This window comes from Malaya genurostris, chromosome 3, assembly GCF_030247185.1.
Source record: "Malaya genurostris strain Urasoe2022 chromosome 3, Malgen_1.1, whole genome shotgun sequence".
Classification (NCBI taxonomy): Eukaryota; Metazoa; Arthropoda; class Insecta; order Diptera; family Culicidae; genus Malaya; species Malaya genurostris.
The window spans coordinates 15,237,720-15,256,995 of record NC_080572.1 but is presented as its reverse complement, the minus strand read 5'-3'; the positions used below and the strand labels follow the sequence as shown (position 1 = coordinate 15,256,995).

The following is a 19,276-nucleotide window of genomic DNA, read 5'->3' as shown; positions in this document are numbered from 1 at the left end:
GGCCGGAACTCTAACTGGATATTGGAATATCAATTATCACGTGGCTGGGTTAGATGTTTGGTCCGCGATGGTCCAACTATGTATCCAAGTTTTTTGGCTCTACGCACATAGCTAATTCTGCGTATGATTAACTAACTTTGAACAATTTTCTATCGTGAGATACAAAGTTCTAGTTAGATAGGCTCTTAATAGTTTGGTGGAGTGATTGAATCATTGCTGCATTTAACATTAAAAGGCTTCAATAGATTGTTGCATGACGAGCAAAGATTTCGATTATGAGTTCAGTAACTAAAGTTTTGTTTTGTGAGTCAACATCGATTTTCTGAGTCAATATATGTTAGTCTCGTTCTAATCCGTCATACACACCATTTCTCTCCACACTAAATCGTAGCTCCATGTTCACGTATTGGAAAGACGCTAAGACATGTTTGTCAGCACATAGTGCTTCAGCCTGGGATGACATTCATTCTCCCTTCTGACAATTGATGTCGATCACAAACCGTTACAATTGCATGTCATCGATAATCTTCTTGAGACGAATTATATGCCCATTCACAGTATTAAAGTGGAAGCAGTCTATCAATCCGTTTTACACGGTCCATTGTCGAATGGAATTTAGATTGAATCAATCACTTTATTGGTGGCGCCGTACCAATACTTATTGCCAATAAGACTGGTTTGTTGCGGAATTATACTTTGTGCTCGAAATGGGATTACTGTCGAAATAGGCTTCTAATAGGGTTTTGGAAAGGGATTTTGATAATAGAAACGAGTAAACCAAACAACGTAGAAAAATCATTCGAGGTTTTTGTCTGAGGCGAGTAATCCAGAGACTAATTTAGCCGGATGACTTAATCTGTTGTGTGTCCTGCTACTTTCTCTTCACGGCTATTGCCAATATTAAGAGCTTAACCAGAAAATTAATGAAGAGATATCCAACTACAGCTGCGATTTGTTCATAGGTATTGACATACATTGACATCAATGATTTCATAACCAATTTATTAACGACATACTTTTTTGCGAGTATAACCCCTCACTCATGTGAGAATATGGTCTCACAAGTACACGATACATTCAACACAATAAAGATTGCACTCTAAAAAATTCAAATGACAAAAATAATCATGCTATGTTTTTGCAACGTTGATTTCTTTCCTCCCCTATGTTAAATACCCGCACCGTGGATTTAACACCACCCATTAAATTCTACGCAGCACTTGCGACATCTTTTTTATAAACTTTAAACCACTATTTTTTCAAATACTTGGCATTTCTGAAGACCTTCCCTGTTTAACGAAGCTGCTGAATTTTTGTATTAGGACGAGATTGGCGAATTTGCCTACATTGGTACAAAAACAGCAACGATGGCTTCGTACCACTCCATCACAAGTTTGTTGGAGAAACGTTACTTGTTTGGCAGCCATATCGATAGCCGTTTGACGGATTGTGATGAGATTTTGCACATGTAAACATTACGTTTTGAACAAGTTTTCCTAAAGATTTTTAAACATACTAAAATCGGTTGTGCAACTTATCTCTGTTAAGTTTCACAATCCTACCGAAAAAATCATCGTAAATCAACTTTAAGAATATCTAAAACAAAAACAGCAGCAAATCACCAACTTGTTGCACTAGCGGTTATAGAAGTTCTGCAAAAATTTGAACGTCGTTATATAAAAAAGAAATAACTATAACAATTCTCGGTTAATTTTTCAAAAGGGCGTATAAGCAAGTAACAGTTTCTCTTTGTTTACTTTCTTTTCTATTAATTACCAAGCGGTTTCCACGTTTATCACTCAACTCTTTGCATCATTCCATGCAACCCGAAACTTTCGACTTTCAAACAGAATAGTGATATCAAAGAAAATCTTTTTAATCACATCACAATAATCGAAAGAGAGACGCCCTAATGAAAAATCAACCGAGAATTGTGTAAATTTTTAAGTCAGTTAGCAGTATTCTTCATTAAAAAAAAAGATATGAAATTCTAAATTTCCAATTTAAAAAAGTTGTGTAACATTTATCTGTTTGAAATCAGCGCAAAACATGCAGACACGAGAACATTATTATAAATTTGCTAAAATAACAATGAAAACCAAAACTCAATAAGAAAACTTGTATGTGATTGCATCTTACAGAAATAATGAGCAGACTTGACATCACAGATTGAACAGAAACTTAAGTTCATCAAAGTTACTATAGGTATATATCACCCCTTGTGCCACTTGTTTGTGCAACTCCAGTACATGGGCCGACCAATATTAACACCTACGATGTGTATCACAAAAGTCAGACCCGAAAAAATAAATGACTGTACTGTTTTGTTGTTTACTTCAACTAGTTTGATGAAAAAAAAAACTGGTTTAAACCACCTAGTGGTGTAATGCTGCCTTTCTCATGTATAATATTGTGGTATTCTATTCAAACATTTTTTCTTCGATTTTTGAAAGAAACCAAGAGATTGTTTGTGCATTAACTAGTATAACATACAGAATTAAACAGTGCTTTGATTGCGTAGGTCATCCTTAAGAAAACGAAGTGGGTTCACTATTATATGCACTTCCGGCACCGGAACCCGAGAACCGGTATAATCAAAGTCGGTTCGTACGGCCATCAACTAACATGACATACAAACTCTACTAGTTTTAATTCAAATTTTGAATATTTTATACAATTTTGTCATCGCACTCTAAATGACGATTTAAATGTTTGTTCTATCCGAAAATATGCAGTAATTTTTGGTAGGACCATAAAACCTTTCAATTGACCCTAAGATTGGGAATAACAATTTAGAGTTCAGTTTATAACATTTTATACGGCTTTAGTTCCGCCAGTTTAGGTGACGGTGTCCAATATTGAACACACTTTACCCTATAACTCCGGAACCGGAAGTCGGATCCGGATAAAATTCAGGAATTCCGTATGGGACCACGAGACCTTGCATTTGAATCTAAGTTTGTCAAAATCGGTTCAGCCATTGCTCAGCTCGATGAACTGAGTCGAATGGTATATGAGACTTTTTCACTAGTCGGTTTTTCAAGTGATTGCATAACCTTTCTATATGAGAAAGGCAAAAAAACAAAACGAAAACCATTTCTTTCTTAAATAATCACAAATTCGTCTATTCTGTTGTTTAATTAATATAAATCTTTACGATGTGTGAACCATTTTCTATTCAAGACACTGTTATCGTCGATGCCATATTAGAAAATATTGAAGAAAAATTCATTTAATAATTTTTCAGATTCAAACAAACATCAATTTGATCAAAATCATCTGAAAAATTGTAAGAAATTATTATCGCATATATTTTTTTTAATACCATTCCGATGATTCTCATTAAAAATAATATGCTGAATCTGCTTTTGGTAGTGAAAGGGAAGATTATCAAATAGCTGACGATAGCCAGACAGCGACTGGCACAGTAGAGAAGGCAACAAGCGGCTAAAAATATACTGGCCTACCCAGTGCTTCAGCGGAAAATAGGTATACAGTGAGAATACTGGTGTTCGTTGTATGATGAATAGGGAAGTCCATAACACAACAGTTTTTAGAATAGTAATATAAACTAACTTGATAAGTTTCACAATTATGTCGTTTTAACTTAAGAAAACTGAAACTGACCCAGGGTAGTTTCATTAAGCGAACGCTTTTCACGAAACTGTATTTGGTTCGCTCTTTGCAACGGGGGTTTGAACAAACCTGATATAAAAACCTGTTTTAATCCATCTTGTGGTGTAATGATGCCTTTCTCATATATAATGCTGTGGTATTCTATTCAAAATGTTTCTCTTCGATTTTTGAAAGAAACCCAGGGATTGTTCGTGTGCAGCGCCCTTAGCAAATTTCCCTTCGAACATGTTAGTATTGTGAATAAAATAGGGAGCCATGAAGGTATAATGACATTGCAAGAACAGCAACCTAGTCGTGAAGGAAAAACTCGTCACCTTTCAGGCAAGCCTTCATGTCAGCGTAAACGCGACGAGCAATAACAAAAATGTATTTTCACGGACACTGGTCACTGTTATAAAACCATAGACAGTCCCGAGCATTAGTCAGCACAGTAATGTACAAAGTACATTAAAACAGTAAAACAAAGTTATTTTCACGGACACTGGTCACTGCCTCGGGCCTAGCGACAGTGGTCTCGACTTTAGGTAGAACTTCGGGAGAAAGTCGGATGAACTTTCTACTTGAAATCACAAGCTCGGCTTGTACTAAAATCTTCGGGCTTCACCCGAAAGTAAATGTTAGGAGATTAAAAACCCCTAGTTGGGAAGAGTTAGAGCCAGTTCAATTTTAACGAGTGCGCGGTAAATAGCCGTTGGTCTCGGGCGTCGGCCCGTAGACAAATTAGCAGTTCAGTTTCACAGAGTGCGGTAGATAGGCGCGAGTCTCGGGAATCGACCCGTAGACAGATTAAGTAATTTTTGCTTCGAGTATTCGAGTTAGTTCAGTTCGGAGTATAATACAGTAGCCATAGAAATATGCGTGCATGGTGAGGTTTGAGTATCAAGTGACCTCAAAATCAAGTAAGAAATATTGTTTATAATGGGATATATATTAGATTTCGAAAGGCATCTAAAGAATTGAGTGAAAGATTGCTGTAATGAGTGAAGATTTAACAGTTTCATGTGCTGGTTTGATAGTCACATGCAAAAGAAAAATAGTTAGACACAGCCATTGTTCGTGACACAAAAGTACGTGTTGAAGAATAACTTCTTTTATTAATGTAAACAAGTAAATGTGGAGACATATATCCGACGAGTTCACCATGAAGTGTTGTGAATAGATTTACAAACTAGTGGAGTATGCAATAGAACTACGAGCCAAATTAAAGAAATAACTCAACATACTATGGTTGTAGAATAACTGCACAGAATTTACGGTGAAAGTTAAAAGGTTCCAATTCTAATGTAAAGTCGGTGTGGAATGGTGTAAATGTGTGAAAATCACAAAAAGATTTGAAACTCAAAAAAAAGGTGAAATTCGTGATATTAAACTCAAGTACATAGAGAAACCGAATTGAAGAGTATTACTCCGTATAGAACTGAAAGAAACATCCTCTTCGTTATTCCTCTTCCGCCACCGCTCGGCCGGAAGCTATGCAAGTGGTGACAGCGATACGTGCTATAGTAGCAAGGACACGCCAGGACTACAGGCGAGGATTTCGGAATTAAGGATGTTGGGCGAAGTAGCATTAGTATGGTGAGTCTCCAATATTATTATTTTTCTAACCACATTACTCACAATCCATCATCTGGTAAACGATATCAGAACTTTTTCTCATGCCTACAGCGGGTTTCTAGAACAGTTATATACATTCCGTTGTTGAGTCATTTGGCAAGCAATAAATTTGTTCAAGTTGCGATGTTGAAGCTGACATGAAGGCTTGCCTGAAAGGTGACGAGTTTTTCCTTCACGACTAGGTTGCTGTTCTTGCAATGTCATTATACCTTCATGGCTCCCTATTTTATTCACAATACTAACATGTTCGAAGGGAAATTTGCTAAGGGCGCTGCACGTGCATTAACTAGTATAACATACACAATGAAACAGTGCTTTGCTCGCGTAGCTCATCCTTAAGAAAACGAAATGGGTTCACTATTGTATGTACTTCCAGCACCCGAGAACCGGCATAATCGAAGTCGGTTCGTACGGTCACCAACTAACATGACGTACAAACTCTACTTGCATCCCAAAATATGCAGTAATTTTTTGTAGGACCATTAGCCTTCTTCAGAATTTTTTTTACGGTTTTTGTTTTGCCGGTTTAAGTGACGGTGTACAATATTGAACACACTTTATCCTATAAATCCGGAACTGGAAGTCGGATCCGGATGCAATTCAGGAATTCCGTATGAGACCGTGAGACCTTTCATTTTAATCTAAGTTTGTGGAAATCGGTCAAATCATCACTGAGAAAAGTGAGTGAGATCCATTTTGGAATATATGATCACTATTTCTGGTGCTTCCGAAACCGGAGACCGGGAACCAAGATAGCCCAAATCGGTTTGTTTAGTTGCCTACTTATAACGGCTATCAATTTATGTAGTTTTGAGATCAGTTTAGAAATTTTTTACAGTTTTCGTTTTGCCGGTTTAAGTGACGGTGTACAATATTGAACACACTTTACCCTATAGCCCCGAAACTGAAGGTCGAATCCGAATGAAATTCAGGAATTCCGTATGGGATCGTGAGACCTTTCATTTGAATCTAACTTTTTTCGGTATTTCAACGATATCAAACTAACTAGAGATTATAAGAGGAGAAAGAATATGAAATCATAGAGCCATAGTACTCAAGGAAGAGCAAGGATGTGAAGAATAAAGTGCGGAAAAGTGAGACGTGACAAGGGTCATTTAAGTAAGCAGAAGGCTTCTCGTATCTAAACTTTTACCTTCTACCAGAGGAGTCGAACTTAGGCATCTTAAAGATACGAGTCATCCGAGTCTCTGATATGTCAGAAAGTAAAGGCAAAGGTCGTTTGCCATTTACTGTCCGAACCGGCAAAAGTAAAGTTACGAGAAGTTGTCACATTTTGCCCACGACGGTTTGTCACACAATGTGTTTCATTGTGTTAGTAAAAATTTGAATCTAAGTTTGTGGAAATCGGTCAAACCATCGCTGACAAAAGTGAGTGAGATCCATTTTGGAATATATGACAACTATTACCGGTGCTTCCGGAACCGAAGACCGGGAGCCAGGATAGCCGGAATCGGTTTGTTTAGTTGCCTACTAATAATGGCTAGCGATTTGTGTAGTTTTCAGACCAGTTTATAAAAAAAATTATGGTTTTTGTTTCGCCGATTTAAGTGACGCTGTACAATATTGAACACACTTTACCCTATAACTCCGGAGCCAGAAGTCGGATCCGGATGAAATTCAGGAACTGCGTATGGGACCGGAAGGTCTTTCATTTGAATCTAATTTGTCAAAATTGGTTCAGACATCTCCGAGAAATCTAATGCGATTATTTCACACACACACACATACACACACACCACTTTTGACTAGTCGGTTTTTCAAGTGATTACATAACCTTTCTATATCAAAAAGGTAAAATAAAGCTCGAAACTGACTCGATTCTCAGTTCAACAACGTTTAAACTAGGTCTGAAACTAGCTTCAAACAAACGGTTTGACAGCAGTTAGGGTGGAAACTGGGTTAGGTTTGGCATCAAGCGAAAACAACATTAGTATAAAATTATAGGGCAGCAACTTAATGTGCTACTTGAATTTTGATCTGATTTATTCCAAGGCCAACAAACAATTAGTCTAATAATGTGATCCAGTAATTGAAATAATCAGGAAATATGTCTTTTAATTCTGGTGAAAAGATGAAATTATGGAAGAAATTTTAGAAACGCCAGAAAATGGTTTATTTTCATTATTTGATTGTACAGAAACAAGAAAGGTATTTATTTATTTATTTATTCAGTTATTTATTTATTTATTTATTTGTTTATTTATTTATTTATTTATTTATTTATTTATTTATTTATTTATTTATTTATTTATTTATTTATTTATTTATTTATTTATTTATTTATTTATTTATTTATTTATTTATTTATTTATTTATTTATTTATTTATTTATTTATTTATTCATTTATTTATTTATTTATTTATTTATTTATTTATTTATTTATTTATTTATTTATTTATTTATTTATTTATTTATTTATTTATTTATTTATTTATTTATTTATTTATTTATTTATTTATTTATTTATTTATTTATTTATTTATTTATTTATTTGTTTATTTATTTATTTATTTATTTATTTAATCAACAGAAAAATTTAAGTTCTAATAATTGTTTCTAAGAATATTCAAAAAATTTTCTCTTATTCGGCTGCGGGAAAAATGAAAATCGAATCCCGTAGAAACACCGTTGAAGGTTCGTTGCAATCCAATTACGGCACCGTTGATTTCGTAGTTAGTACAACGTAGAGGCAATCTGAGGAGGTTGTTGTTGCGGAGAGCTCTGGAACGAACATTGATGTTGATTTGACTAAAAAGTGCTGGGCAATCGATATTGTTCGTCAAGATATCGGCAATCAGCATTGCACGGAACAGGTCACGACGCACTTGCAAAGTATCGAGCCCGATAAGCATCCCACGGCTTTCGTAGCTCGGCAGCTGATGAGAGTTGTTCCAGGGCAATTTGCGAAGAGCGAAACGAACGAAACGTCGTTGGATTGATTCAATTCTGAGAACACCGTTAACATAGTGAGGGTTCCATATCACCGAACAGTATTCGAGTGTTGAGCGAACAAGTGAGCAGTAGAGCGACTTCAAACAGTATATATTTGTGAAGCGCTCAGCAAACCGCAAAGGGTCTTTCTTACGAGTGAATGTGATAATAGAGCATTTGCTAATGTTTAAAGTCGTTCGGTTGATCTCGCACCACCTTGAAAAAATGGTCAGTTGACGCTGAAGGTATGAAGCATCCTCTGCACTCTAGATAACTTTAAGTCATCAGCAAAAGATAGTCGTGGACCTTTCAGTGAGTAATTCACATCGTTGAAATAAAGGAGGAAAATCAGTGGACCGAGATGGCTTCCTTGAGGTATTCCGGAAAAAACAAAGAAAAAGTGCAAAAAAAATGTAAATTTGAAATATCTGTATATATGAGATCGAGGGAAAAAAATATATTCCATTTTTTTTCGGTACACTCCAAAAAAATTTTAATTTTACAGGTGACTTAATCCGTCAAACGATGTAATTCATAAAGATCTAATTTGTCAAATGACGGAAAATTTTATTTGTGATGACTTAATGTTAGATGAGTTTGAATTTTACTGGTTTCGACTGTAACTTGCGTTCTGCTAACAGGTGCGACTATATGAATTTGAATGCACCTTTCACAAGCCAAGCAGATGCATGCTTCTGTGGCTCAGTCGATTAACAGACGTACTTGCGATTCAATGATTCTTGGTTGAAGTCGCGGCGGTTGCTATCAGTATTCTATTTTTTTTTATTTCAATGAATTTCATGTCATGGAGTTTTAGACACAATATTAAATGTTTTTCCACGTAAATTTGCGTGAGCTGCGACGCTCTATTTATGAACATCTAGTAAGATGTAAAATCACAGGATTTTTTTTAAGTGTGTACACACTTAAAAATGTTACATTCTTATAGATGCACATAAAAGGAGCGTCGCGATTTACTTACATTCACAATACAAGGCATTTAAAGATAAGTCATATCATTAACTTCACAGTTGTTTTAGCTGAAACTCACATCGATACAGACGCAAAATATATGTTTACATGTTAGTAGATGTAATATTGTGTCATCACCGAAGAAATTACGGCATACTTGAATTTAAGTCAAACGTAAATTTCATTTTTTCTAAGAGTGTAGCTGGTACCAGATTACCTCGGCAAAGATTTTGGGGGCCCATCAAAGTAACTCAAATTGAACAATTTCCTGAATTTTATTAGGATTTGGTTCATTTCAATGAAACATTCGACTCTTAACAATGAATTTTAATTTGTTATTTTAAGAAAAACGACTAATGATTGACTTTTATTTGCCAATAGCACCTTACGTGAGCAGCTGATTCGTAACGATTGAGGTATCGAACAATGCTCGCAACTGCCATATGCGCGGAAAAATCAAACGTTCTATAGGCCTAGGAGTACTGTGAAATTTGAAAACAGGTTTCCGTATGAGGGCCCCAAATTCACTAGCTGTCCCAGGGCCCTCGAGGCTCTCTAGCTAAGGCCCTGATCTGTTGTTCACGATACGTGATGAATTTTATTCTGGCACTGAATTATATGCTCTATGCTTGTTCAAACTAAACATTTTAGAAAACTTCAATTTTCAACATTTTGGAGTCGAAGCAAAGATATTTATTCGATTTAATAACAATTCGTTGATTCAAAGAAAGTCGAGTAATCGTCAAAATAATATGAGATAACTATTGGTACAATAGCCCTACATAAGATCATAATCGCTGTCACGAGTAAGCTAAACTTCTTTCTTTTTTGTTTCGATTGTAGAGGTTTTAACCTAAAGGTCATATTCACCTCTTCGGACCAGAAAAACTTTCTGACCCTATGTGCGGGGTTGGGAATCGAATCCAGGCGGGGGCTGCGTGAAAGGCCCATCACGCTACACCCGTCCCCTAAACTTTTTTCAAATATTGCTACTTTCAGACAAATACATTCATCTTCAGCAAATTCATTCATTTTCAGCATGAATAATGGCTTGAAACCTTCGAAGGATGTTTTTGTGTTTTTATTTTGGAGATTTTGTATGTATTTTTTTTTTTTTCAAAATGACCTGCATATTCGAACCCAAACGTTTTTAATTGGCCCTGGCATGATCCAAATTATATCAACCATTTCGGGATGTTTTAGAGCATTTATCTCTTAATTCGCTAGGAGTTTATGTCGTGAATTATGATTTCGATATTATAAATTTTTACCATAAATTGAGAAACAATAATATGTTGTTTATCACAGAGCAGCTATTTCCAACCTGTGGGCCGGGATATAAAAAGGTAGAGAACCACTGCTTTTTTTCACTAATCACTTATATATTTACGTTCAATCTAATATTATTGCGCTACGAAGTTTACAGATTTATCATAAATTGCTGAACATATTTCCAATAATATGGAGAAAAAATTATGTTATTATTCACGATTATGTTCTGCCCATTCTTGTACAGAGTAAATTTTGAAAAGGCGCCCCATAGTGAAGTAAGATGTATTCACGTCAAAATTCCATCTTTCTGTGTTTACACGACGTCGTACAGCTCTGAAACTGTTCCATAAAGCGCCCCCGTTAAATACGGGAAGGCTGACGCGGGAGAACGGAATGGATAAAATGGAACACCATCGTGCAGAAGGTAAAACAGAAGCAATGAAAATGAATTGCCTAATGACGTAATCTGGGATCCTAATTAAATGACAAGGCACAGAAAGGTAAGAATTCTTATAAAACTTTTGCGTCCCTTCAAAGATACTGACTATAATTTAAACTTGGTAAATTAGCGTCCGGCACTGGTCAATTTGTATCACACCATAGCGCAAATCATTATGTAAAAAGGTGCAAATATACTTATGTTTTATTTTGATGGGTTTCTATGTTATAATAGACTATAACTCATTCGGTTGAAGTTGTGAATCTTTTGTTAACCGAGTTAAATTTTCATTATTTACTTTATCTGCAAGTTCTGTATGTTCGAAATTCAATCAAACTTCGTTATAACAAAAAAGTTTATATGATAGACATTGGAATATAATTAAATTTACATGTTCGAAACATCCATGAACCTGCGACGAACAAACACTTCGTCACTGTTGGTGATTTTATTGGATTTCGAATAAATCCAATCAAAACGAATCTCTCGGGAACTACAACTCAGTGAAATGACAGAAAACAAACATAAATATATTCAAAAATCAAACAGACCACTTACATCAATGTACCGATTTGCTGAAATGGATAATAGCTCGTAGGTAAAATTTTCCTATTTTCGCAATAAATTTTCTTATCGCCACGTTCACTGCCATGCCTGCTAGACATGGACCACGGAATGTTTCGAGCGAAAGAGCCAAACAAAACCAACCGCACCTCGAAGTGAACAAACGTTGTAAAGCAATAGGATTACGATCCTGGACGAGGTCAAATCCCACCCTCGAGTATGGGCTGCGTAATCACAGACCCAACTCCTTCGTAGCCCCTTGAGCACGCTTTCGATGCTGACACGGGAAAAACCTTAATATTTCAACGATGGCCCATTGCACGGTATGCATGCTTCGTTCCATTCCAGCGGAAGGATATTGAAGGTAGACAAGCCGCTCCATTAACACAGGTATTCGCTCCCGTTGAACATTTGAGTGATTGGAAATAGAATAAGTAGACAGGATTGGCCGAATTTACATGAAGAATGAGAAATGGTATTATTAAACATGCCAACGAGAGGTGTGATTTTTTTTTGATAGAAGTTTGGAAATACAATAAACCAATTGAAGGTGAAATATAGTGATGAATCAATTCTTTCTTCGAGTTGTGTAACTTTTGGTCAATTTTACTGAAATTCATCAGATGGGGCTTCAAAATTCATTCTTTTTAAATTATCATGCATTTACATTTCTTTCCATCTTCCAGGTGGGCAACGCGCTAGTCTGCATCGCAGTGTACACTAATCACACGATGCGCACGGTAACCAACATCTTCATCGTAAATCTAGCGGTGGCGGATTTCTTCGTAATACTGTGCTGCTTGCCGCCGACCGTCGTTTGGGATGTAACCGAAACATGGTTCCTGGGCCAAACCATGTGCAAGGTCATCATCTACTTTCAGGTGAGTGCGTGCAAATGATGGTAGTCAGTGCAAACAATTCGGAAACTTTCAAACTAAGCTAAAAGGAATTGTTTGGACATTGAATTCTGAAATAAAGAAAATGTTCTTTCTGTCTGCATACTTGTTCACGATAAAATAATTTATGCAGCAGTTCCTTTGAAAAAAGATTTTTAATCCACCTAGTGGTGATGTGACTCTTTTTTCATATTACTCATACCATCATAAATACTACTGTGGAGTTCTAAGAACAACCGTTCATTAAATAGAAACAAAATCTACAAATCAAAACACCCTGTAGTTCCGGAACTGGAAGTATTATCCACAATGAATTCAAGGATTCTGTATGGAACCGTAAGACTAGACCATCTTGACGAAACGAAAGGTAGATCCTCTTAGCAGTTTTTGACCACTATTTTAAATACTTCCAAAACCTAAATTCGATGACCGGAATAGCCAAAATTGTTCGTATGGCCAGCAACCAACATGACCTACAAATTGGACCAGTTTCGAACCTAGTTAGGAGCTTTTCCCTCTTTCTCTTTGTCGCTTTAAGTGGCGCTATACATTTTTTAACGCTTGGCCTAGTAGTTCCGGAACCGAAATCGAATCCAGATGAATTTCAGGAATGTCATTTGGAATTAAAGGACCTTCTACTTAAACCTTATCGGCCTAACCATCTCTGAGAAAATAGTTTGAGTTTCAGTTTGGAGTATTTAAAACTCTGTTTTCGATGCTTCCGGAACCTAAAATCGGGTGCCTGGATAACCGGAATTAGTTTAATAGGCCGTCTACTAACAATGACTGACGGTTGAATTTTATTTTGTGTTTCTATTATAAAGGTCTTAACCTTAAGATCATTTGCCTCTTTGAACCAGAAAAACTTTCTGACCCTATGTGCGGGGTTGGGAATCGAATACATCACGCTACACCCGTTCCCCATAACGATTGGAATAGTTTCGAGCCCAGTGGTAATGTTTCACTTATCACATTTTAGTTCCGAAACCGGAAGTTGGATCCGGATAAAATTTTCTAGAAATTTTTAGTAAACTGTAAGACCATTAATATGAGTCTTAGTTTGTGAAAATCGATTAAGCCGTTTCCGAGAAAAATGATTGCACATATTTTTTTTAATTTTCATATATTATCCTGTAGTTCCGGAATAGGAAGCCGGATCCAAATAAAATTCAATAGCAGGCTATGGGACCATAAGACCTTTCATTTGAATCTATGTTTGTGAAAATCAGTTCAGCCGTCTCCGAGACACATGAATGCATATTTTTGTTATATACATACACAAAATATAATAATGTTAGTCTGTACTTCAGCCACAACATGGTATTTCGATGAAAAAGTGTATACAGGGTGCGCCATATTTTATTTTTTATTGATTATTTGATATTTGACAACCGATTGAATTGACTTTTGCTATTTTGGAAACGCCAATCCAGTTAAATTCTTTCCGTGAATCATTTTACACCGAAAGAACATTGTCCATTTAAAATGCCTGTAGTTTTTGGCCGGCGTTTGTGTCAAAACTACAATTTGACCGTATGTTTCCAAATTGATATCGATATCAGAGGATGTTGGCTCATTATGATTTGATTGAAAAATTGTTGGTTATAAAGTCGTTTGTTGAAAATCATTCATTCTGTAATTGACTTAATTAGTTTTTTGAGTTTCTGAGGGGGTTTGAACCCCTAAAACACCCCCGGTATACGCGTCTGGCTATGAGTTAATGTAGACTTTTTACTAAATATGTGATATCCAAAACTATTTTTTTAAATAATTTAAGTTATTTTACGAATAACGTTTTCATGAACTGTGTTATACGTGGTTTTGCGTCACCTGTAAAATGTAAATGTAAATATAAATTCATAATATACAAAGGCTATGCAATCACTGTGAAAACCGACATTTTCAACCGAGGCCCGGAGGGCCGAATGTCATATACCATTCGACTCAGCTCGATGAACTGAGCAAATATCTCTCTCTCTCTCTCTCTCTGTGTGTGTGTGTAACAAAAATATGCACTCACTTTTCTCAGAGATGGCTGAACCGATTTTCACAAACTAAGATCAGGTCCCATGGTCCCATAGTCCGCTATTGAATTTCATCCTGATCTGACTTCCGGTTCCGGAGATATAGGATGATATGCACAACAAAAAAGGAAAAAAATATGCACTTACTTTTTTCCAGGAATGGCTGAACCGATTTTCACTAACCGAGATTCAAATAAAAGGTCTGATGGTCCCATAGCCTGCTATTGAACTTCATTTGGATCCGACTTCCGGTTCCGAAGTTACATGGTAATATGTGCAAATTAGCGAAAAATGTGCATTCATTGTTTTTACATTCAACATAATCTGCTGATGCACTGATGAGTCGAAATCGAAACGTAAAAACAAGAAATAAGTCATGTGCACACCCACGAGGTATCAAACCCCCAAATGACGAATGTGCATTCAATTTTCTCTGAAACAGCTCAACCGATTTTCACAAACTAAGATTCAAATAAAAGGCCTTAGCGTTTCCTGAAAAAATCTAGAGCATTTTATTCAGATCTTACTTCCGGTTCCGGAACTAAAGCGTGATAAGTGGAAAATAATGAATTTCGTTAGTATTTTTTCACAAACGATTGTCAAAAACAGGTGCAAATCTCATAAATTCTTCTCGTTTGTAGAGCTTGTTATTTTGTGGGCATAAAAACTTATTTCAGAACTACTGGTTCTCCTTTTTCCTGTTCCGGAAGCACCGACAGTAGTGTAGAAAAGTAGTGCTGTGTTCAATTTCGTACACGCTATGAAGAAATCGAAACGGTTACGGATGTCTGCTACTAGTGTGTAATATTGGTAAAAGATAAAAAATATAGCTATTTTATAAACCGTACGGCCGAAAGAATAAACGAATATCAATGAATTCAAATTTATTTAAAAATATATGAAATTTTCAACTTGGCAGTGCAGTAATACCGTACCAGTGGTGTAATGATGTCAATAATAATATTAAAAGTAATAATCCTGCTACATGTTTTATGCTGCTGATTCATGCTGTTTAGCTTTACTCACATATGCAAACGCAAGTTCGCTTCGTTTGTTAGATTTCGTTTAATTGATTTAATCGAAATAGAGCATGAGATAATAAGTCTAGGTTTAACTGTTCGATTTTTTAGGTCATATCTGTTGCTGGCAAACAAACCAACTTCGGCTATACCGGTCTTCTGAATCCGGTTTCGGAAGAATTGGAAATGGTGATTAAAAACTACAAAAGGGTCTCACTCACTTTCCTTCATGATGGCCAAATCGATTTTCACAAATTTATAGGTTCAAATGAAAAGTCTTACAGTTTCATACAGAATTCCTAAATTTGTTGTAAATACTACTTCCGGCTCCGGAACTACAGGGTAAACAGGATTTGTAGAGTTTGTTAGATTAAGTCCGAACAAACTTTCCTATTTCTATTCAATGAACAGTTGTTTTGCGAATTCCACAGTAAAATTTTTGATGTTATGAGTAATATGAGAAAGGCATCATTTCACCACTGGGTGGATTAAAACAGGGTTTTTACAATGATTCAGCGTAATACGGGCATTTGCTTATGAACTATTAATCAAACAATGCAATAGTTTATCGAATCCAGTTTTCTAGAAATATTATTTATATACGAAAGACTGCTTATTACAATTTAAACGCTGAATATCTATTAACATTAAACAAATTTTGTGTCTGTTTCGATGTCAAATTGTGCTAAATTATTCGTAAAGTTAATGTTATGATTCATTTTCGCATGCTTTAAATTATAAATTTAAGTAAGTTGCTATGCTCCTTTTGTGCACATCTATTGAGGCGTAAATTTACATTCCTTTGTGTGTGGACTCTATCAGCGGCTCATGGCTGATACAAGTTGTTACTATCGAATCTCTTTACAGACGACCTGAAACATGCATCAGTATATTGAATTCATATTATTATTTAAATTTTCAGAAGGAGTTTACAAAGTAAAAAAACATTAATTTGGTGGAACATTTTCAATGATGGCATTGCTGACGGATCGCCTAAAAACAGACGATATGGGGCGCGGACGGAATGAGCTCCCAACCACCTCTGAAGCTATCGACTTCATTATGACACACAAAAATTAAATCAATGTTTTATTTCTATTTTCCTCATATGATATATCATACATTAGCTTAGTCCAGTCAATCTAGCATATCAATTAAAGATCCAGTGCAAGTTTATCATCGTATTGAGTACTGCTACTATGGATAGACAACAAATTGCTAAATATATCATTAGATCTTCAAATCGCATGAATAGTAGTTTGCACGTTAAAAAAAACCTTCCACTTCATTAAATTTACAGCACTTAGTAAAATCTTCAATTCACATTTGACATCATCGTTCTTCTCCCGGCCACGAAATAGTGAAACAGAGCGCATTAAGCTCTCATCAGGAGACGACCATCAAAAGTCTCTTGAGAGTAATTAGAGTTCGAATTGAATTTGTGTTTGTTTCTACCGCTAGTCAGGCCAATCTAACAACTACACAAATTGGGTTTCATTTAGTTGCTTCAAACTGTTCTCCGTCCGCCATCACAAGCCAGCAAAAGTCGGTGCACATACACAACGCACTGTCGATAAATGAAACGGAATGTAATATTGAACCTTTGCTCAGAGGCACCCAAAAAACGTTCATTGTCGACCCTAGAAATTCGGAATTAGAAAATCTTCGTTCAGAATTTGTCACACCCTATACTGATAATGGTATGGTGAATTGATTTCCAATGTCAGCATTCATTTGGGTGCTGCCAGCTGCAGCAAACGACAACTTCAAAAAGGACAATTTCAGTTGCCCGCTTTTAATTGCTGCCTAGGGAGATTGTGATTTTTTCAGTTCGAAGTTTCCCCGACAAAATCCATTATTACAAGGAAAGGAAGCACGAGTCCCCGGCTCAGTGCTTCCTCACCGTCCTAGTAGGATTTAACGGGTCACTTTTGCAACAGTTACTTTTTGTTTGGATCGTAACAGCAGCATATGAAAAAGCGTAGATATCCCAAGCAGTTTGAAAAACGAAATTCAACTCTTAGCAGAAAGTAACAAGGAAAACAACCAGATAAGTGCAATTTACGGTTTCATATGGCTCTGCCTTAAACCAATGTGAGGATAATCCAGTGACTGTTGGGTGACTACTATAGGATTGGAAGCAGTGTTTGTCCAGAGAAAGCAGATACGCTTTCACCCGGTGCAGACAGGTCGTTTTCAGCTGCCATGTAATTTCCGTCCACAGCAACAGAAACATTATCTTGGATTCAAGGATTTATCCTCGTAGTGCCCGCGAGGATGCATGGTTTTGATACCAGAGAAGTTCATTTGTGGATGGTTGCAGGCGATTGAACAAACTGTAATTGGTTCTAAAGAACCGAATCTCTTTTGCCCTTCTCAGGATATGCAATCACTGTCAAAACCGACTATCTAACCGTAGCCCAGAGAACCTGTATGCACAAAAAAATATTACTACCGATCATTAAATGTGGCAATATATAAAATATTTTTATAAAGTGAACGGAGAGGCTAAAGCAAATAAACAGCAACCAATTTTAGTTTCTCTTTTGAATATTGTGATACGATCACAAAAATTTTCCTCACTATTCCAGTGATAACCAATATTCGAAAGTGCTAAAGCATAGCACATTTTACATTACAGTAAATTATTTCAAAAATTTCAGTAACTTAGTTCAGAAATATGAACGATTACGGAGACAAATTACGGGGATAACAGAAAAAATCATTAGATATTACTAGCAAATTTTCAAATATTTATTCCAGTTGCCAAGGGCATGGTCACTCCAATAAATTTTCTGGAAGGGCAAAACGGAAGGAATACGAGAAAAAGATGCATACTCTTTCAAAGTTTCAGTTACACATAATCGTTCGTGTTAGTAGCTTGCGTGCATTTTGCCACTTTCACTGTTTCGCTTCCCGAATTATAACGGTGCATCTTGGTATGTTAGAGGTAAACTTCGCATAATCCTTAGGGAATATTTTAATGGTTCTGAAATGAACAACTATTGACAACTTTTTTCCATCATTTATTAATCTAAATAAAAACTAAAATTCTGGAGCAGGACTGAGTTCTAGAACTGGATTCAAGAACTAAACTTGAAATCTGGGATGGCTCAGAATTCAAGGTCAAAATTTAGGTTCGGAATCCAGATCAAGAATTCAGGGCAAGAACTTATTTCTATAGCTATGCAACTGATCTCATTTTCAGAATCCGCATTCTGAATACAGTTCTACAACTGAATTCTAAACTTGAATTCTGAATTGGCACTCAGTTCTGAACATGTAATCTTAAACTGAATTATGTACAGAATTGATGTGGACCATAATCTAGGTTCTGAATCTAGTTCCCGAGTCCTGATTCAGTTTTCACCTTTGCACCTTCTTGCGAACGTTCCTCATTAAATGCCGTGCAGACTTCTTGGCGACAAGTTTTGACACTTTTTTCCAATCTTTTTCGAACTCAAAACCACCGCGGGTTTAACAAAAACATCAAGCGGGATGAATTTTCCTCATTGTTTCCAAAACATTGAGAAAACCAAATTTTTGAGTTATTAATGGTTATCTCACACTATTGGAAATTTAATCATAAAATGCTGATCATACTTCTGATAGCATGGAGAAAGAATTAAATTGTTGCGTTAAGTGCAACTCGAGACATTCACGATTAAGATCTACCCATTCTTCCACAAAGCGATTTTGTCAAATAAGACGTACACAGTATTAACTTCAAAAAAATAACAAAGTGTTTGTCAATACGTATTTGTCAATCATTTCGCATGAATTTAATAATATACTGCAGAAAATTATCATTCTTTGTCTTGAAAATAATTTTAACACTATCAGTAGTGAAATTATTGTTGAAATTAACTCCTCTAATCTATTCCGTG

General features: G+C 36.0%; 1 protein-coding gene across 5 annotated transcripts in view; it reads left to right on the top strand.

The window, feature by feature from the left end:
* The window catches only part of LOC131439058 (orexin receptor type 2-like), a 335,326-nt gene that overhangs the window by 206,855 nt on the left and 109,195 nt on the right, over nt 1–19,276 (top strand). For all 5 annotated transcript variants that reach the window (XM_058609588.1, XM_058609590.1, XM_058609591.1 and 2 more), the window contains one exon: nt 12,137–12,331. In XM_058609588.1, coding sequence (XP_058465571.1) covers nt 12,137–12,331 — 195 coding nt within the window. The remainder of the gene's footprint in view (nt 1–12,136; nt 12,332–19,276) is intronic.